The 21,514-nt window shown below is 39.7% G+C and overlaps 1 protein-coding gene across 3 annotated transcripts in view; it reads left to right on the top strand.

Moving 5' to 3' along the window:
• KCTD3 (potassium channel tetramerization domain containing 3) overlaps nucleotides 1-21,514 on the top strand; it is a 60,460-nt gene that overhangs the window by 8,959 nt on the left and 29,987 nt on the right. For 2 of the 3 annotated variants that reach the window (XM_038396582.2, XM_038396581.2), the window contains exons 2-9: nucleotides 6,237-6,290; nucleotides 7,408-7,453; nucleotides 10,354-10,427; nucleotides 11,040-11,098; nucleotides 11,339-11,419; nucleotides 13,120-13,260; nucleotides 15,995-16,085; nucleotides 19,947-20,137. In XM_038396582.2, the coding sequence (XP_038252510.2) occupies nucleotides 6,237-6,290; nucleotides 7,408-7,453; nucleotides 10,354-10,427; nucleotides 11,040-11,098; nucleotides 11,339-11,419; nucleotides 13,120-13,260; nucleotides 15,995-16,085; nucleotides 19,947-20,137 (737 nt within the window). The remainder of the gene's footprint in view (nucleotides 1-6,236; nucleotides 6,291-7,407; nucleotides 7,454-10,353; nucleotides 10,428-11,039; nucleotides 11,099-11,338; nucleotides 11,420-13,119; nucleotides 13,261-15,994; nucleotides 16,086-19,946; nucleotides 20,138-21,514) is intronic. The other variant, XM_038396585.2, reaches the window with a different exon arrangement.

Raw genomic sequence — 21,514 nt, 5'->3', positions numbered from 1 at the left:
ACCAAGGCCTTGTAATACACCCTATAGACTTGCAACTATTATTTTCTCCTCCACCCATTTCAGATAGGATAATTGATGCTGCACAAGGGCAATAGATTGAATCAATGGTTTTATAACTGATACATAAAAGAAATATAGCTTGAATATCTGTTATCCCCAGTTCTCATTTATTTTTCTATATTTTCTTTAATCACAATAAAATTAAAAAGTGATTTTATAATTACAATAATTCTTCAAGAAGTATAGCTGTGCTGCAGATAACACTTTTTGAAAGTTTGAAGATGCACTCGGTTTTTGGTCTGCGAACTTCCACATCTGATGTGTGCAGATGTCTGGTATGGCTGCTCACTTAGCTGGATATTCTGGATATATAAATTATTGCGTGTATAACTTTTACTAGGAATTGCTACTTCAGTCCCAGAAATGAGGTCTAGATTTTATTTTTTACATTTCTTGCTCTGTATGTGTATTATCTGTATTAAACTCTCAGTAATTTTAATGCTCATATTAACTTTAATAATAGTGAATACTAGTTTTTAGGGCAGCTAAGTAAGTAATACTGGAATCGACAGCCAACTACGACTGGACGTTGTCATCACCAATGAGGACTGGAAGAAGATCATCATGGTGGACATCATAGTGCCCTTCGAAAACAGGACCCCAGCCTTCCATGATGCCTGAGCTTGAAAACTGGAGAAATATGCCCCTCTGGCTGACACCCTGAGAGCTAGGGGCTACGAAGTCCAAACTCGCATGCTGATCATTAGAGCCCTGGGCGCATGGGACCCTGGTAACGAGCAAGTGCTGAGAGAATGTGGAATCGGTCAACGCTACGCTTGGCTGATGCGACAACTCATGGTGTCGGATGCCATCAGGTGGTCGAGGGACATCTACATGGAACACATCACTAGATATTGGCAATACCAGGAGGCATGAGCTGGAATGCCAATGAGAAGCGCAGTCCGGAAAGTAACTCAAATGCTTTTTTATTTTTCTCTCTAAATGAACAACCTATCCTAATTCTCAGTGACTGAGGGACAATCTCCACTCATTGATATATTTTGCTTTCCACAATCAAATCTCTCTACAAATTTTCATGAGTGTACCCTTGTTTTCGGATTCTAAAATTTAAATTGTATTGTTAAATCTATTCACCTAAATTTGGGTTATTGCTGATTATGTACTCCTATGTATCCTATGACTTTATCCACAAATGCAAAGTTTGTTTTTAATCTATACCCAGATGTACAGACACTCTTTTCCCAATGTATGTAGTAAATTGTGCTATTGTGAAATAAGGACTGTATCCCCACTTTCTTATTGTGATCTACTGCTGTTGTCTCTTGCATGATTTTCTCACTTTACTCATGGAGAATTAGCCAGAGGGTTTTTTGTTTTCTCACAGTTTTTAGTTTTCTGTTTTATTCTTCTAGCACTTCTTTTACATGAGGGTGCCTAAAGTTGGTCTCCTTCATAAATGGCTTTATTTTTCAGGATTTCTGAGCACATATGTATCCCACTGAAATCAATGCTCAGCACCTTTGAAAACTAGGCCATTATTGCTTAGGGCCCAAATTCTTAAAGGTACTTAGGCATTGCAATGCTGAGCAAAGCATGCCTTGACTGATTTAGGATCCGAAGTCTCATTGAAAGTCATTGGTACTTAGCCTTCTCTGTATTAGATTTTTATAGGACATTGACGTGTAGCTGGTGAACGTTGGTCATAAGCTCTCAGCTTGAAAAAAGTTCACATGGCATAGCTAAGGTAATGTTTTATATCATTTCAAAATTGAGTTACTCCTATTTTGAGATAAAGTGCTATAAATAAAAATGACATTTACCTAATTGTTCTAAGGATATAGTTTGGCCAATTGGAGAAGCTTTAAATAACTGAAATTTTGGAAGTTTAAAGAATATATTTAAAGAATTTTCAAAGGTTTGAAGATTGAGAAATGACTTTATTTACTGTCTTGTAGTATAAATCACTGTTTTCTTTGGCTACAGCAAATTAGGAAAAATTGTTTCTCTTATTCTGAATTTTATATGCATACCTAATTATGGTATGTGGATATTTTATTTTTAAGAAGGAAAAATTGAATTCCAGTATATATCTGATCATAAAGGAAACTGTGTAGCAAAACCCACAACTAAAAAGTTACAGAAAATCTCCTTAAACTCTCAATAGCTCAAGTAACAAAAGGCTGTGGTTCATTTTTTTTTTTTTTTTTTTTTTTTTTTTTTTCCTGGCAAGAAAAATAAATTCTTGTTTTGCATGTTGTTCATGGTCAGTGCCAACACTAGATTTTTGTTCAGATTTGGGATTGTCATGCTTGCACTGAACCACTGAATGACTACACACAGTCTTCATTGTATATAGTACAGAGGAGTTTTTATATGATCTTTTGTGCTGTGGTAGAAAGTAATGTTTTCCTTCAATAAATAGGAAATGTAGGCATTGAAAATATGAAGCAGAGCCAGAAAAGGGATGAATTCATAAAATACTTGTTTTTTAGAGACATCATGAAATGCATCCATTTATTGTATAAAGTATTTTGGAACTTTACCCTCAAATTTCCTCTCTTCAGCCCCTTCCTGTCTACAATAGCTCCGCTTAATGATGTTGTCTTCGAAGATTCCTCAATTCTGGAACTATTTAGAGGAGATTATTGGAATTGCATGCTTTGGGTGAACGAGTGTTGTTGGGTTTTTTTGTTTTTGTTTTTAGCGGGGACTGTATTTTAGGAACCCCTTGCCCAAATGATCCCACGTTTGGATAATTAACCCTACCCTGCACTCCCACAAAACATAACAAATTGCAAGACAATCTGTGTAAGCACACAGATTTTAGAGTACTAAGGTTATATCTACACTACAGAGTTAAGTCAACTTAAGTTATGTCGACAATCATAAGCCTCTTTAATTACATCGTTGCTCTAACTATATGTCGCAAAAAAGTTGTTTGCCTCTCTTTGAGGTGGTTTTATTATGTCAGCATACCAAGGAAGTTATATCCGTGGGAGGAGCATTTCAGTGTTTCACATCCACTGTTTTGTTGATGAAAGCTGACTTTTATCGACAAAGTGTGTAGCGTAGACAAAACCACAGAAGAGTAATTTTAACAGGAAGGGCTTTTCAACTTAGTCCATGTCTACGCTACCGCTTATGTCTGCAAAATGTATGTTGCTCAGGGATGTGAAAAAAACCACACTCCTGAGCAACGTAAGTTTCACAAGCATAAGTGCTTGGGTGCACAGCGCTATGGTGGTGGGAGAGCTTCTCCTGCCACTCCTTCAGGTTTTATTATGTCAATGGGAGAGCTCTTTTCCATCCTCATAGAGTGGCTACATGAGTGATCTTACAGCGGTGCAGCTGCATCGTTACAGCTATGCTGCTGTAAAGTCACTAGTTTAGACATGACCTTAGCTAGAGAAGAGCTGGCACTCTAGTATAATATTGTATGAAATTAGAGGGAGAATAGGAGGGATGGGATCTACACATCCATCAGCAACGGAACTGACCCATAGATGTTGCCTTAAACAACATCTCTGAGAGGTGTGAACTGCTTCACTCATGTGAGTGAGTGTTCCACTTCCCCCTCCCCAGTGCTGGAGAGTTTCTGATGTGTCAAGCATACCCAATCTCAGCAGTATATTCCTGGTGCATGCTCTGAGCATGTCTGGCTCACATGGGGAGAGGTAGAGAGAGGGGCTCAGACCCCCCCCCATCCCACCCCAGAAAGGCAAGCCCCTTCCAGAGCCTGGCTTTCATGAGGGAGGCAGGGAAGGGGGGGTGTTCACACTCCAATAGATGGGTTGAGAGCCCCCAGATTGTAGAACATGCATAGGAAGGCAATGTGGGGTTACAGGCATCCCTGCCCCATCCCTGTTCCCCCCCCCGTCACTCTCCCACTCCTACTTTCCCACTCCCTCTAGTCACCACTCTCCTCTCTATCACCTGGTGTCCCAGTTCCTCACTGTCTATTCCCACCTTATCTTCTACCTCAATTTTCCCTTTCAGAGAGCTTTGTTTCTTTTTTTAAATAGCCTTCTGAATATTCTGCTGTACTCAGATTATATTTCACAAAAATTAAAATCCCCTTTTGACAGAGGCAGATTGGAGCAATATTCCTGCTTTTATTTTTTTACTTCAAATTTTTGCCCAGGGTTTGGATTTGAACGTACTGTGCCTGGGATGGTTCCAAGAGCATAATGTACCTTTGGAGCCATCTAAGTTCTGTGATGTATAGGTAGTTTTCCAGATAGTTAATGTGTCTGTTTCTCTCTCTCTCTCTCTCTCTCTCTGCACATGCTCAGTATAATCCGTTAGAGGTATGAGTATGCACGTAAGCCTTTATAAGCGTAACTGGAAAAAGCAAACTCTTTTAATTTGATTTCCCCCAAAGGGTGATGAGTGCCATGCACTCTGTTGGGGGTAGCACTTAAGCGTTTTAGACCCTAGCCTGATGATCTGAGCCCTGATTTGATCTCTGTCTGTGAGCAAAAAAAACATTGCCAGAACATGTTAACTTTATTTAAAAAAAAAAAGTTTTTCTGGAGGCTCTCCCCCACCATCCCTCTGGAGACTGCATCTCAGGAATCCCATGGTCAAATGGCCCCAATTGTGGCTCGCTAACTTTACCTTCTCCCTATGAGGCACACCAAATTTCAGTGCAATCTGATTGACTGTCCAGATTTTAGAGCACATAGAACAGCTGAGCTTTAAACAGAAAGCTGGTCCTAACTTTAATTCTAAGGAGAGATTTCACTGGTAGACAATTAGGCATAAATAGCCGTTGCAGATAACTACAGGTACTATAAGTAGTGCCCTACCAAATTCACAGTCCATTTTGATAAAATTCACAATCATAGGATTTTTAAAATCATAATTTTCATGTTTTCAGCTATTTAAATCTGAAATTTCACAGTGTTGTAATTGTAGAGGTCCAGACCCAAAAAGGAGGGGTGTGTGTGTGTGTGTGTGTGTTTTGGAGGGGGGGGGTTGCAGTACTGCTACCCTTAGCTCTGCACTGCTACTAGCAGCAGCACTGCCTTCAGAGCTGGGCAGCTAGAGAGTGGTGTCTGCTGCCTGGGAGTTCAGCTTTGAAGGCAGAACCAGCACCAGCGCAGAAGTAAAGATGGCATGATATGGTATTGCCACCCTTACTTCTGCACTGCTGCTGGTGGGGGACTGCCTTCAAAGCTGGGTGCCTGACCAACAGCCGCCACTCTCTGGCTGCCCAGCTCTGAAGGCAGCACAGAAGTAAATGAGACAATACTGCAGACCCCATAAAATAACCTTGATCCCCCCTGCAATTCCCTTTTGGGTCAGGACCCCCAATTTGAGAAACTCTGGTCTCCCCCATGAAATCCATATACAGGGTAAAAGCACACACAAGACCAGATTTCATGGGGGGAGACCATATTTCTCTGATGCATTTTTCATGGCCGTGAATTTGGTAGGGCCCTAACTATAAGCACACTCTAAAATATTTTTTACTTACTACTTTGTCATTACTGACACTCTCCCTAAATTTGTTGCATCTTGTCTTAATTTAGGGCTTAATCTTGCAAATACTAGCACTATTGATCTAGTCCTTTGTATAAAGTTACTCAAGTGGCATGAATGTTTGCAGGGTCAGGACCCTGGATTGTAAGATGTTTGGGGCAGGAATTGTCTCACTGAGCGTTTTTGTATAGGATCTAGCACAATGATTGGGGCCCTGATTTGGGGCCTCCAGATGCTGTAATACAAAGGAGAGGTAAGAATAATACAATTTCTTCACATCTTTTCTTTGAGATTTTTACACACAGTAAGGAATTCACTCTAGAATCAGCTTTCCAAATCATTCTCTGACCTCTAAGGATATGTCTGCACTGCAAAAAAAAAAAAAAAAAAAAAAAAAAAAAAAGACCCAGAGCAGTGAGTCTTGAATCCTGGGTTGACTGCAGTGTGTGTGGACTTTCAGGCTGAGAGCCACCCCCCTTGCTGGGTTTCAGAACCAGGCTCCAACCTAAACCCGAATATCTATACAGCTGTTTTTTAGCCCCATAGCATGAGCCTTGACCCCAAGTTAGTTGACCTGGGTTCTGAGACTTGCTGCCCTGGGTCTTTTTTTGCAGTGTAATGTACCCTAAGGCTTCTTTTAAGCAGTTTTGAAAAAAACAAAAACTCAATTTGATACTCTGTATGTGCAATGCTTGATTTTTTTTTTTTTTTTTAAATTTTTGGTCTTACAGGTTCAGCACTTCAAGACAAACACTAATGTGGATTCCAGACTCCTTTTTTTCCAGGTATTTCAAATGTTAATGTATTTTACTAAGTAGAATTACTAGGCATTTAAAAAGCATCCGAGTGCTGGGACTTCCCCCGCGCTTCTGTGGGGAACCAGGGTCGGGCACTGGGGCTTGTCACACTCCACCTGCGCAGTGGGGTCAGGTGCAGGAAGCTTCCCCTCCCGCCCCATGGCTTCTGCCGGGGGATGGATGGAGAGCACTGGCTTCAGTTGGGGATGGGGTCTGCTATGGGGGGCTTCCCCCATCCTGCAGCTTTTGCCGGGGACGGGGTGGGGCCAGGGCTTCTGGGGAAGAATCTTCCACTCCGCCTGCCTGGTGCTGCTGCCGGGGGCGGGGGGGAATGGGGACTTCCCCCTCTTGCCTGGCGGTTGGGGCTCTGGCTTTCCACCACCCAGGGGTGGATTTTTCCAGAGCCCCACAGTTGGCCAGGGCCCCGGGCATGGACCCTGTCAGCCCAGTGGCTAATCCACCACTGCCTTCACCTACCAAGTGGCTGTCAGAACTCCAAGTTCTCATCCCTGGCAGCTAGTGTCTTCACAGAGGGAGATAAGCAGTGGTGGAATTTTCACGTCACCATGGCTTTCTGCCTTTTATGTTTGAAGAGGATGAAGGAAGAATCCTTGTGAAAGAGGCTGCTAGGCAGCAACGTCTCTGGCAGCTGCACTGAAACCGTGAAGTAAATGGAGTTCCAGGGAGATGTCCTCATGTTCTATGCCATACGGAGGAGGAGGCAGTACAGGGAACCAACCTGCTTCCTGCCCTGCAACTCCCCTTTCTTCCATGCTAAAGGATCTCGGCAGATGGCTAATTTTTACCTTAGTACAAAAATGACTATTAAAATAACATTGGAGTATAAATCAGAGCTCCAATAAAAGGTGTCTGGATGAGTTTTTCATTAATTTCCTTTAAGAGATCATGAAGAATTCTTGGAGTCATATTGCCCAGAAAATTAGGGGCTTGACACTTGCTTGACACTAGGGAACTTCTAACTTTGAGTTATGGAAATATAGATGGGTTATTTGTATAATGGAGAGTTAGAATATTTCTGCATATGTTCAGTGTTCTCTCCTTCTAGACTGCGTTATAACTCAAACAAATATTTTATGCTTTTCAGTTTACTGAGTGGAAGAATATCAACACTTAAAGATGAAACTGGTGCTGTGAGTAATGCTACTGATAATTTATAAGAATGAATACTTATTTCCAAATTGGATCTATTTAGCAGAAGTAACTTCTATACTGAAGCTCATTCTAATAGTTCTAAAATAAGGTATTATTGATACATAGATGAGTGTTATAGATACAGTAAATACAGCAGACTAACATTTGACCAAAGTATTTCATTCCTTAAAAGAGTTTTCCTACTTAAATAGAAATGCCCCCCCGTATGCTGATGTCACTTTTCTGTCAGACGATCACCACCATAAGACCCAGAAAAGTCAATTTTAACTAAAAAGCCTAGGCACCGACTTTTCCTCTTTCCCGTGGGTGCTCGACCCCCCTTTGTCTCCGTCCCCATCCCCACTCTACACCTTCCATGAGGCCCCCGCTTCTTCCCCGCCGCCTTTCCTGAGCACGCCACATTCCTGCTCTCTTCCTCCCTCTCCCTCCCCACCCCGGAGCGTGCTAATGCTGCCAAACAGCTATTTGGCGGTGGCCTGGTGGGAAGCGCTGGGAGAGAGGAGGGGGGACGCGGTGTGCTCAGGGGAGGAGGAAGAGATGGGGTGGGGGAGCTTAGCTGCACCCACTAATTTAATGAATTAGAGCACCCACTAATTTTTCCCCATGGGTGCTCCAGTCCCAGAGCACGCACAGAGTTGGCGCCTATGTTAAAAAGCTAATGGTAACATTTTCAGAAGTGCTCAAATCATTTAGAACTCAATGGGGCATAAACTTCTAAGTCCCTTTGACCCTATATGACTTAGGTGCATTTGAAAATGTTACCCATATAAACTGAATAGGATATTTCATACATCATGAAGGAACCGAACAGTGAACTTTCAGAATAGGATGCATAATGAATGGGTTCATAATGAATGCCCAGAGCAAGCAAAAAGAAAAGGAGTACTTGTGGCACCTTAGAGACTAACAAATTTATTTGAGCTTAAGCTTTTGTGAGCTACAGCTCACTTCATCGGAACCTGTAGCTCACAAAAGCTTATGCTCAAATAAATTTGTTAGTCTCTAAGGTGCTACAAGTACTCCTTTTCTTTTTGCGAATACAGACTAACACGGCTGCTACTCTGAAACCTATAATCGGAAAAGGTTTCAGAGTGGTAGCCGTGTTGATGATCTTAATTTACAAAGTTGAGCCTTGTATGCAGTGTGGTTTTAGCCATGTCTGTCCCAGGATATTAGAGAGACAAGATGGGTGAGGTAATATCTTTTATTGGCCCAACTTCTGTTGGTGAGAGAGACAAGCTTCCAAGCCATGCAGAGCTCTTCTTCAGGTCTGGGAAAGTTACTTCCAGCATCACAGCAAAATGCAAGGTGGAACAGATTATTTAGCATAAGTAATTAGCACATATTGTAAAAAAGAAAAGGAGTATTGTGGCACCTTAGAGACTAACAAATTTATCTGAGCATAAAGCTTACGCTCAAAATAAATTTGTTAGTCTCTAAGGTGCACAAGTACTCATTTTCTTTTTTTGCGAATACAGAGTAACACGGCTGCTACTCTGAAACCACATATTGTAAGGGATCATTCCAGGTTGAGTGGCCCGTTAACACCTCTGTGGTCATAGGACAAAAAGGGGGGATTAGTGGGTTACAGATTGTTGTAATAAAACACAAATCCAGTGTCTCTGTGGGTTAATACATTTCATAACGCGCTCAATCTATATCTGACCTATCATTCTTCATCTTCAAAGGAAATCTGCACATTTTCAAGTGAGCCTTGGAGCTTAAATGTATTACTCTGCTAGACACTAAAAATCATGGCTTGAAAGCTTGTCTCACCAAGAGAAGTTGGTCCAATAAAAGGTATTACCTTATCCATCTGGTCTCTTTAATAGTTGAGCTTGCACATGACGTTGAAAGTATTGCTAAATCTAATATCAAGAACCTTGCAAAGTAACTTTAACAGTCCTTTGCATCTACAGTGCATAATGTGTGATACTCCATGTACAAATAAACTTTATTCATTTAATCAAACTTGTGAACCACAGTAAAAACAATAATGGAGGGATAGGCTTAGTTTTTGTTGTGGTTGTTGTTGGGTTTGGTTTTTTTTTTTTTTTAAAATATACTATCCCAAGCACGCAGCCTTCTTTCTTGACCTTAAAATATGGCATTTGTAATGAGAATATGTAATTATATTTTGCATGTCCATCAGAGTGTCAAGCAAATTTCAATCTTTTGCAATAGACTTGAAAAATTTCAATCTATTGTAGAGATTTATACTGCTGTTCATCTCCTTAGTATCCGAGTCCCTTCCACATAAAATCAATAGCAAAGTCCCTACTGGACTTCATGAAATCTGTCACTTCTCCCTTTTCCAGGTAAAAACTCTGTTTGCAGTAGGGTCGAGGTGTGTGTTTAAGAGTCAGGGTTGTCGTGTACTCTATGAATATGTTTACACTGCAATTAGACACTCGCAACAGGCCCATGCCAGCTGGCTTGGGCTGCAGGGCTGTTTAATTTCAGGGTAGGCTTCTGAGATCAGGTGCAGCCTACGCTCTAGGACCTGCGAGGTGGGAGGGTCCAAGACTCGGGATGCAGCTTGAGCCCAGAACTCTACACTGCAATTAAATAGCCCTGCAGCCCGAGCCCCAGTCTGCTGGAACAGGCCAGCTGTGGGTTTTTAATTGCTGTATAGACAGACCCTATGTAGAGAAGATAGGGAAGAAACTTCTTGTTTGGTTCGTATCTAAACATTCTGGGCTAAATCTTATGAGCTGGGTGCCACACGTGGTCAAATCCCGCAGACAATAATGGGACATGAGACTGATGGGCACCTCAAAAGAGTGTTTCTAAAAGCGATGTTATCTAGGTAATATAGTTGTTGTTCAAAAACAAACTCTTAATGCAAGAAGAATAAATTAACTATCTTTATTTGTAGATATTTATTGATAGAGATCCAGCAGCATTTGCACCCATTTTAAATTTTCTTCGTACAAAGGAGCTAGACTTGCGGTAAGACGTTCTAATTCTTCTAAAAATCCTTCTAAATACAGTTCACATGGGTGGAAATTTTAAAATCCTTTATGATAGGAGTTTTCTAATTCCGCTGATCAATCAGATGTTCTCTGACTGTGGGATCTGACTGGTATTTTCTAAGTCCCTCACCGGCACAATCTAATATGTGGACTCCGGTCCTATTTCCTTAGTTTCATGTGTCATGCAGGTGACAGAATGGACAGAATTTGTTAAACTGCAGTTGAATACAATTTCATATATTTAAACCATTTCAGTACAATACAATTCTCAATCAAATCTATTGTTGTGGATTTTTCTGTATTTTTTTACTGTAATGTTGTGATCTGTACCTATTAAGATTAATGTATCTGCAGCTAAAGACTGAGTCCAACTCTGGGGTGGAAATGTTGTGTTAAGTTATTAAAATATGCTGTTTCAGCAGGTTCAATTCTGATATTTATTTTGTGAACTCACACTTCTAGTTTTTACTTTGTGATCCCCCAAGATATAATACCTCATTTAAAAAAAATAATCAAGTCTTCTTTTTTCAAAGGGGAAAAAAACGTGATTTCAAGGCATTGCTTTCCTTTGTTCTTGTTTTTTTTCCAGGGGAGTGAGTATTAATGTTCTCAGGCATGAAGCTGAATTTTATGGAATCACTCCTTTAGGTAAATGTTTGTATTAAAATTATGTGGTTCCTAATGGTTGCACTGCCATAATAATAACCTACACATGATTCTAAGATTTGGGACAATTATGAGCCAGAAGACTGCTGAACTTACTTGTGCTGAAGTTGACAGTATTCAAGCAGATATTTTAAAATCTCATCAACCTCTTTAAATGAAGCTTGAGAAAATAAAACTTCATTGACGTTGTTTGCTTTTGATGTTAATATATATCTTGTTTAGTAAGAAGACTGCTCTTATGTGAAGAGCTGGAACGCTCATCATGTGGCAGTGTCCTTTTTCATGGTTACCTGCCTCCACCAGGTACAGATTCTATTTTCTTTCACTGTGTACTTCATATATCACTTCCAATCCATTGATCCTTACACTGGATAGTTATGTAAATCTGTCAGCTTGGAGTCATCATTTTAACCTGCAGTCTGTGTGAACAACTATTATTGATGATAGAGGCTTTAATTTTAAGGTTATGTCTACACTTAGAGCAGCCTATTGCATACATACACCCCTGTAGCATGGGTAAAAATAGTAGTGTAGATGGTGAGGCACTGCTTAGGCGTATGGAGTACCTTAGGATATATACCCTACACAGCTCTCTACATGCTCCCCTTTCTATGCTGCTGTTTTTAGCAGTATAGCATCCCACTGCCAAAGCCTTTTCCCCATGTGTGGCAGGTGAGCTACCTGAGGCCCAGCCCCTACCCTCTGCCTCCCCCTCCCCCGCGCCCTCCAGCATGCCCCCAGCCCCACTGCCAGCCGGGTGGGCAGCACTAACGTGGCCCACAAAGAGAATACATAGAGAACAATGGGTGTTACCATACACACTGTAACCAGAGTGATCACTTAAGGTGAGCTACTACCAGCAGGAGAGCCGGGGAGTGGGAGGGACGGGACCTTTTGTAGTGATGATCAAGGTGGGCCATTTCCAGCAGTTGACAAGAACGTCTGAGGAACTGTCGAGGGGGGGAGGGGGGATAAACATGGGGAAATAGTTTTACTTTGTGTAATGACCCATCCACTCCCAGTCTTTATTCAAGCCTAAGTTAATTGTATCCAGTTTGCAAATTAATTCCAATTCAGCAGTCTCTCGTTGGAGTCTGTTTTTGAAGTTTTTTTGTTGAAGTATTGCCACTTTTAGGTCTGTAATTGAGTGACCAGAGAGATTGAAGTGTTCTCCAACTGATTTTTGAATGTTATAATTCTTGACGTCTGATTTGTGTCCATTTATTTGTTTACGTAGAGACTGTCCAGTTTGACCAATGTACATGGCAGAGGGGCATTGCTGGCACATGATGGCATATATCACATTGGTAGATGTGCAGGTGAACGAGCCTCTGATATTGTGGCTGATGTGATTAGGCCCTATGATGGTGTCCCCTGAATAGATATGTGGACAGTTGGCAACGGGCTTTAGGCTGCAAGAATAGGTTCCTAGGTTAGTGGTTCTGTTGTGTGGTTGCTGGTGAGTATTTGCTTCAGGTTGGGGGGCTGTCTGTAAGCAAGGACTGGCCTGTCTCCCAAGATCTCTGAGAGTGATGGGTCGTTTTCACAGTTTTCACAGCAGTTAAATTATATTTGACATTTGCTGAAGAAGGATGGTTACTGCACTGGGTCAGTTTCATCATATAAATAATTACTGACCCAGTAATCATATCATCTCTGTGTACCTCTGTGACGTGTACTTTGACTTTTAGTTGTGAACCTAAATTCATTCTTGGCTATTAGGTTTCATGCTAGGCTAATTTAAATGTTTTTATGAGTTCTGGTATTGGTTTATGAACCTGACAGAACAACCTGTTTTTTTAAGTTTTGCAGCAATTAAACTAAATTTGGTTTTGGAAATAAAATGCAAGAGAAAATTTTGTTAACTCTGAAAGATGACTTACAAGTGTAGTAAGAATTTAAATGTTTGTAATTGTGCTTTGTATATTAACTGTTTTAGAAATTATCCTGGCACAATAAAAGATAAATGAGGTACGAAAAAATGTCTTTCCTTTTTCTGATAGGCATTCCCTGTCGTAAAATAAACAGTACTGCTGGGCCATGTATTGACGTTAGAACAGGTCAGAACTACTCTGAAGGTGAGGTCCGAGGAAGTAGTGTGCAGCCTACACTTGCTGGTACTGGGGAAGGCACAGTCAGGCTAGGTAAGGAAGGTTTTCATGTACTTTTAGCATGTTGCCAGTGGGATTTCCAGTGGGAAATACCAGGTTAAGGGGTTAATGATAAGTCTGTTCTCAAACTCTGATGGTATATTTTTCTGTTTTTTAAGTATAAACTACACATTCAGCAATACTTTAACATTATGTATGAAAAACTGTTAGTGTTAAGATTGCAATGTCAAGCATTACAAAATTAGGAAATGGCAGGATTAAGGTTACACATTAAACCCTAATTTATCCCCCAGTGTGCACGTGCAATATGGTAGTCTTGTCTAACCTCACGTAGGAATTCTGTTGCAGTCCTAGTCCAGTGCTTTCAATGCAAGAGAACAACCTTTCTCTTCTTGCTACCCTCTGCCTCATTCACTGTCCATCTTGTGCATTGAATGACAAGGTTTAATAGAAAAATAACGTGATCATGTAATTAAAGATTATATCATAATCCACATGCACGGGGGGCCATAATTTAAGATGTGCAGGTAACTTGAAGTCTGGCATTTCCTGACTTTCAAGTTCTTGACTTTAAAACCTGTGCAGCATTCTTTTAATGTAGTTTTTGTGTGTACTTTCCTAGTTTTCTTTAAAAAGACAAAAACAAATACTTTCTGTAGCTTATTTGTAACTTGTTCCTCTCATGCATCAGCATAAGAACCCTGAACCTTCAGTTCTGCAGCACAGACTTCTATCACTTGAGCTAAAGAATTAACCACAATATCTGGTGGCAGCAACAGCAGTGTTGGCCTCTGGATCAGCTGCTAGAGAAGGCTATGTTTCAGACTGTGTTCCTCTGTCTTCCTCCCAAAGGCTGTTGTGTACTGTGTCCTCTAGTGTAACCCCACCCTTTGTTTTGTGTCCACCTGTCCCGCTTACGCTCTTCATCCTCCAAAGAACGTTGTCGCCCCTTTGATGCTGAACAATATTAGGGGCTTGCAGAGTTGTTTGTTTTGGGAGGAGACATTAATGATACAAGTTGGGTATTTCTTTGGTGCAATCCTATTTTATTTACAAAGAAAGTACACAAAGACCTGTTTCCCTGAACATTGTAGAAACAAATGGGCACCTGCCTCTTCAGTGAGTTCTGTTCCCCGATGAGCTCTGACCTGCTATCTTTCAGGGCAACCCTCACAACTGCTTCTCTTGGTGTCTGGTGGCTTTCTCCCTCTCACCTACACACAACTTGCCAAACAATCCTCTAGCATTTGCAACTAGTCCAAAGTGTGGATGACCACACCCACCCCAGACCATGTGGCTTAGCATTGCTGAGGAATCACTGTTTAGCCAATTGCCTTGGACAGTAGCTACTGTTGTCTCCAGCTATCTTACTCCACAAAGGAGCATAAGTGCTTTTTCCCGTTAGCCTGAAAAAGGGTGGTTAGAACACCCATTGGATTTAACAAGATCTTTGATTGCCTATCGATTTAAAGACCTGCTTGATTGCAGCCATAACTCCTTCCAGCATAAGTATTGCGCCCCTGTTGTAATCCCTCCATGTTCTGTGTCCTTCCCCAAGGTTATGTATCTGCCCCCAGTCCTGTCCACCCCACCTCTCCTATTGTGATTTAACCACTCCCCTGTTCAGTGTCTCCTGGTTCTTCTGCTGAATCCATTTTGTCTGTGTCCTACCCAACTTTCCGTGGAATGCTACAGTGAGGCACTAAGACAAGATGCATATGCAGACCTTTAAAATCATCAGCATTTTTGCTATGTGGCCAAAAAAAAACCCTGTACTTCCCCTAACTTGTCAAGAAATGGTGATTTCTAAGACCTTGTAACTCAGCCAAACCTGACTGGTTTCCATGGACCAGCAAAAGGCATGCCCCTTACTCCAAGGCATTCCTGCTGCTGAATGTCTAACGCCTTCTTCATACAATGTAAGTATTAGAGGTATTCAGAGGTCATGTGAACTTTTTTTGAATGGCAAGTATTAGGCAAACTCAGTATAAGGATCTTTGCTATCTCCCCCTAAAATGATTTGCTTTTGAAAATGCCACTTATTCATAACACAGTTTTATATCCCTGCAAGCCAATAGATAAACTTGAAGCTTATTCTCAGGTAATTGACCAATTTGACATGCATTAGAAGTTGCTTAAAAATAGAAGCCTTTTTTTCTTTTGCAAGACAGCCCTGATTCAATTTACCTGCCAGTTTCTACTTCTTATGAGACCTTTTGATTTAGTAATTATTAGCTGTGTTGCCTCATTCTACGAAAGAACTTAAAAGTCCTATGGATTCAGATATCAAAAACACTGATAGATCTGTAACAGTGATTTAAGATACGCTGTCAATCATGTACTTAGCTTGTTGGCATGTACAGCCAGTGCACAGCATCTGAGAAGGCAAAGCTTCATTTCTACAAAAGAGTCAGTCTTGGAAGTCCTAGTTTGAGACTTTTGGATATGGTCTCCCAGCCTCTCACCTTGTATATTTAAGGTTTCAGAGTAGCAGCCGTGTTAGTCTGTATTCGCAAAAAGAAAAGGAGTACTTGTGGCACCTTAGAGACTAACAAATTTATTAGAGCATAAGCTTTCGTGAGCTACAGCTCACTTCATCGGATGCATCCGATGAAGTGAGCTGTAGCTCACGAAAGCTTATGCTCTAATAAATTTGTTAGTCTCTAAGGTGCCACAAGTACTCCTTTTCTTTTTGTATATTTAAGTTGATTAAAGAATGATGTCTGTAACTGAGGATAACTCTTTTCTTTTCATTACTATTTTATAGGATTTCCTGTGGATCCACGAAAGGTTCTGATAGTAGCTGGCCACCATAACTGGATTGTAGCTGCATATGCCCATTTTGCTGTTTGCTATAGGTATAAATGACTTAGTAGTTTCTGTTGGATTGGGTTTTTAACTTGATTTTCCTTTCCTGCTACACAAACTGTTTTAATTTGCTGATTTACTGAACATTATGTTGCTAATTTCGCCTAAATTTTAGGAAATTTCATAGTTCTATTTAATTTGATAGTTGAACACACACATTTCATGTGTTTTTTTTTTTTTTTTTTTTTTTAAGTACTGATAGGCCACATATAGTATTGGCAGACCCAATATGGGGAAAATCTTCTAATTCTTCTAGTTCACCCCATTCCCAACAGAGCTGAAGAATTCCTTGCTGTTGCAGTGATGGACTTCCCTTGAAACCTTTGCTTACATTTTTAAAAAATGATTTTATGATACTACTGAGAGTTAGAAAGTTGAGTAATTGACATTGGACTTTTGATTTAATTGGTTGATCAACTGTATTTAATACAGGATTTTTTTAAAAAGGTTTTTGGAAGACTCATTTCAAATCTTCCTTCTACGATACACCTAACAAGAAATTGAAAAATATGGGTGTCTTGGAAATGTGTTCAGATTAAAGTATTGCAATATTCTAAACGCTTTATGCCTCTGCTGTGGGATGGTCACTCTGCTATTTGTCTAGCTTTCTGCTTGCTTTTATGTATTTGTAAAGTGACTGGTATTCCCTGTCTTAAAAAACTTGAGGTTTTTAACTATTTAACTGGGCTGTGTAATAGCTGATTAAGTATTTGTTGCTTTACTCAGCCACTGTGCAATAGGATATGTATGTAAGATATTTGTAAACAAGTAACTTAGACTGGGTTCAGTAAAAAGTGGGTGCAGAATTGCTTTACTGATGCATTTTCTTAATATAAATTATTTAGGAACCTACTTCCAACAATAGTACATTACAAGATTATTTTCAAAAGAAGAAAACATTTCCCATAAGTTATGTAGCCAGTTGTGCAATATTTTCTTGCATGTGTGGAAAAATGATTTCTTGTCTACAGCTACTGGTAACCTGAACCTTAACACCAGTTTGTTCTCCTGAACCTCTGAATTTGATATCCAGCTGTATATTGACTCAGGGCTCACCATCTTAGTCGCTCCCTGCCTTGGTCTTGATTCAGCATGGCTCACTTCTGATCTCTCTAACCTGCTCTCTAAACCTTATTTATTCTACTTCATTATCATTCCTCATCTAGGCTGACCTGTATAACACAAGCCATACATGCTAATAATCTTCCTATTATTCTTCCCGTTCCCAAAGTTCATCTTTTGATGAACTGGTTCTTGGGGTATGTCTACACTGCCAGTGGAAGCAAGCCTCTTGGCCCAGATTGACAGTCTTGTGCTATTGGGACTTGTGCTAGAGACCTAAAAATAGCTTTTTTAGACAGCGCTTTGAAGCTGTGGCTTGGGCTGGAGCTTGGTCTCTGAAGCTTTGGGAGAGGCGTTGATTTGTTGTAGCTTGTTCCCACTTACAACTAATGGAATTTTTCCAGCATTTTTTAGAATATCTGGGAGGCAGTAATTTTAAAATAACTGTACTTATGAATTGCTAGCATATTTTCCTAATACATGTGCATGATACCTTAAACCAGATTGTTTGGCTATTTTGAGATAGCATTGCCTCTGTAGAATGTAGAGGCTAGAGAAGGAAGTGCTGTTGCTTTTAAAAAAAAAAAAAAGAAAAAAGAAAAAAAAAGGCAATTTTACATTGAATTGGCTGTGAAGCCCATGTGGTTAGAAATATTTTTAAGTCTCTGCATATTTATAAAATAAATCATAATGCTTGAAAGGACATATGATAAATGAACATGTCAAACATATCTCATACTTAAAATGAATTTTTTAAACATTTATGTAAAGCCTACAGAAAAATAGGGCATCCTTAAAAATGTAGCATTTCATCTTGCAAATGAAAACTGTGGAATCCTTTAAAACTTCTTAAATTCATAAGTTTAAGTATTTGGCATCTGTAGTGTCCAAGAACTTTTCAAAAATGCAGTTCTACAGGCAAAATGCAATATAATGTTGCAATGGGGGAGGTTTAGATTGGATATTAGGAAAAACTTTTTCACTAAGAGGGTGGTGAAACACTGGAATGCGTTACCTAGGGAGGTGGTAGAATCTCCTTCCTTAGAGGTTTTTAAGGTCAGGCTTGACAAAGCCCTGGCTAGGATGATTTAACTGGGACTTGGTCCTGCTTTGAGCAGGGGGTTGGACTAGATGACCTTCTGGGGTCCCTTCCAACCCTGATATTCTATGATTCTATGATAATGACAGAGCTACAGTTGCTAGAGCTATTTGTGGAGTCACATATCTTAATAGCCTAGATTGATCAAGCCAATAATAAAGAGACATACAGGTAAACAGAAAAAATGTCCAAGGTGGTCGTTTACGTATTATTTGGTCATAAAACATTCAATTGGATAGATGTAAATAAAAATACAAACACCTAAAATTAATTGTAATACAGGAGCTGCATTCACCAAGCACACTGATCCTAACATTTCAAGGGAAAGAGGTAGCCCCATTTGGCTTAAACTAGGCTGATATTGAGCCTTGGGTTGTGAATGAGAGTTAGTAGGCCAAAATCTTCCCTGGATAAATAGAATGCAACTTCCATTAAATTGTGTGCTTACTCAAGGGCTGGTCCTTGTCTTTTATTCATTTTAATATATATTTCGTTATTGTATATGTGGGCAAATAGATTTGTTAATTTCACACTAGAAAAGAAATAACTCAAAAGTGCTAAAACACGCTCTTGTGTTTTTGTCTTCTTGCTGTGACAAGTGGAGTAAAATCAAACTTAATTACAAAGTTGTTTTTTTTTCTTTCCTCTTCAATAAAAGCTATGCAGAATTTAAATAGGGACTCAACGTGGGATTTGGTTTACTCTACTGTAAAATTATGTCAGATTGAAATTTGAGGGAGTAAAAGTAAAAATACAGACTTTTTTATAATAACTGCAATATTATGTCTTGCTTCTTTGTAACTTTTAAAGAATGGTTCATTCTAAGTATTTTATATTTTTAATTAAAAAAGTTTTATAACATTTGTGTACTGTTTCATTAATCATCTTTTTCTTCTATTCTGCCTTACTCTTCAATGTTTTTTCCTCTGTAAGTGTTCTGTTTTTTGTCTGTTACACTTCCAGTTTCGTTTCACTTTTCCACTTACTGGTGTTCTTGCCCTCCACCTTCTGTGTGTTGCATCCCTTTTCATGGTCTTCTGTATTGCGCTCACGATCTACTGCATTGCACTGTGTGTCAGTAACGCTGAATTACAAAGAAAATCGCTAAGCACTGGAAAATAACTATTTAGAACTAAGGTTTCTAGGCAATGGCATGCAGTCTAGATCATACAGTGTAGCAGAATGGCAGAAAATAGAAATGTAGTAGAGATTATAGTGAGATTGCTGTATTTATTAGGTAGCACAATTATACATAAATCAGTGTTTTGTATGATTCACATTCAGTTGAGCATGAGTAGGATCCCTAGCGATTGTTGGGTGGGGGCAGAACCTTAAAGGTGTATCTTAAACTGGCAAAACCAAGACAATAAGATTAAAATTCCATCCTTTACTTGTTTCCTTCTGGCTGGGTGTTGCAGCTCACAATATCACCTACTTTTCCAAGGCTGCCTAGCAGAAGATCATATGTTCTGCATTACCAAGGACCAATAAATTAACTTTTAACACCGTATTTAATCCAGAATTCCTGTATTTTATGGCTGTAGGCCTGTGAAGAGTATGTTAGTCCTTTATTTGATGTTGTTTTATAACTTAAAGGAAATATAATTGGCTTGTAAGACTGACTATGGGTACAAACTCCAAACTGAGGCTGTTTGGAAAGTGTACTTTTTTTAATTCTCATCCTTCCCAGAATCAAAGAATCTTCAGGATGGCAACAGGTTTTCACAAGTCCATATCTGGATTGGACTATCGAACGAGTGGCTCTGAACGCCAAGGTCGTTGGAGGCCCACATGGGGACAAAGATAAGATGGTTGCTGTTGCGTCTGAGAGTAGCATCATCCTGTGGAGCGTTCAGGATGGCGGTAGCGGTAGTGAAATTGGTGGGTATGACAGTTTTGTGTGACAATGTCTTATTGCTAATATCTTCTGACTCATAAAAATATAGTTCCACATGTAGTCTGACTGGATAATTCATAACACACATTTACACAGACTTAATAAAAAAATGAATTTTGGTACAGCAATCTAGTATTATAATTTTTATGTGTACCTTTCTGCCCTTCATTTTGGTCTGGAGACGCTTCCTTCTGAGTGAGTGAAAAGAAATACAATCCAAAAATCAGTGTCTCTGTACTGGGCAGAGGCAATGCAGAGCCATCATTCATGTTAAATGACATTGGTAGCTTGTTTAATCTGACAGCATGGATTAGAGTTAAACTCAATCCATTAGACTTTGTTCTTCAGCACTACAAGTTGGATTTGAACAGAAGACTTTGAGGTGAAAGGCTAAGGGTACATCCACACTGCAATGAAAAATCCAACGGCACCACGTCTCAGAGCTGGGGTCAATTGACTTGGGCTCACAGGGCTTGGGCTATGGGGCTAAAAATTTCAGTGTAGATATTTGGGCTTGGGGTGGAGCCTGGGCTCTGAAACCTGATGAGGAGAGTGGTTTGGTCTCAGAGCCCGAATGTCTACACTGCTGTTTGCATCCTGAGCCCCGTGAGCCCAAGTTAGCTGACATAAGTTAGCTTCGGGTCTTTTATTGAAGATTAGGTGCACCCTAAAACGATTGCCAGCTTATCCTTTTTTTCCTTGCTTTGTTCTATAGTTGGTCATATTTTAGATTTTTTTTTTTAAGTCTGCTTTTGCTAATCTTCTTATAAAATGTAGTTCCTAAATAGAATTTTGGAGACAGCTATTTGCCACCGTAGTCAGCATTTTAACCAAAAATACAAATTATATTAGTGTGGGCATGTAGTACTGGGTCCCAAATGGTTTAGCATCAAAGGATTCACAATACTAGAGGTCATATAAATATGAAAAATGTTTAGTACAGCTGTGATTGATGGTTTGTCTGATTTATTAAAATATATAATTGCTTAAAAACATGAATAATTGGCTTTTGGGGAAAGAGGAGAGGCTGGTAATTGGGAATATCCTCAATTCCAAGAGTGGTATGTAAGTCATGGTTTGAAAGATAGTGACAACCTGTTTCCTCCAGCCATAAAGTACTGTCACCATAGATTTAATTTAATAAGCTTAGTACCAAGAATAGTTGTAATCTGTTAATTTAGACATTTTTTCTGAAATTGGCTGCAAATTTGTTCAGTTCATTCTCTATTGCTCTTTCCTTTTAACACTAAAGTACTAAGACCTAGGATATGATGGGAGCTAATGTAATTGTTGTGAAATTATTAAATAAGGTCTAAAATATTTGGGAGTTTCAGTTCAGGTTGGCTTATTTAAAATAAAGA

Source organism: Dermochelys coriacea, chromosome 3 (assembly GCF_009764565.3).
Source record: "Dermochelys coriacea isolate rDerCor1 chromosome 3, rDerCor1.pri.v4, whole genome shotgun sequence".
Classification (NCBI taxonomy): domain Eukaryota; kingdom Metazoa; phylum Chordata; order Testudines; family Dermochelyidae; genus Dermochelys; species Dermochelys coriacea.
This window is presented reverse-complemented; position numbering and strand designations above follow the sequence as displayed.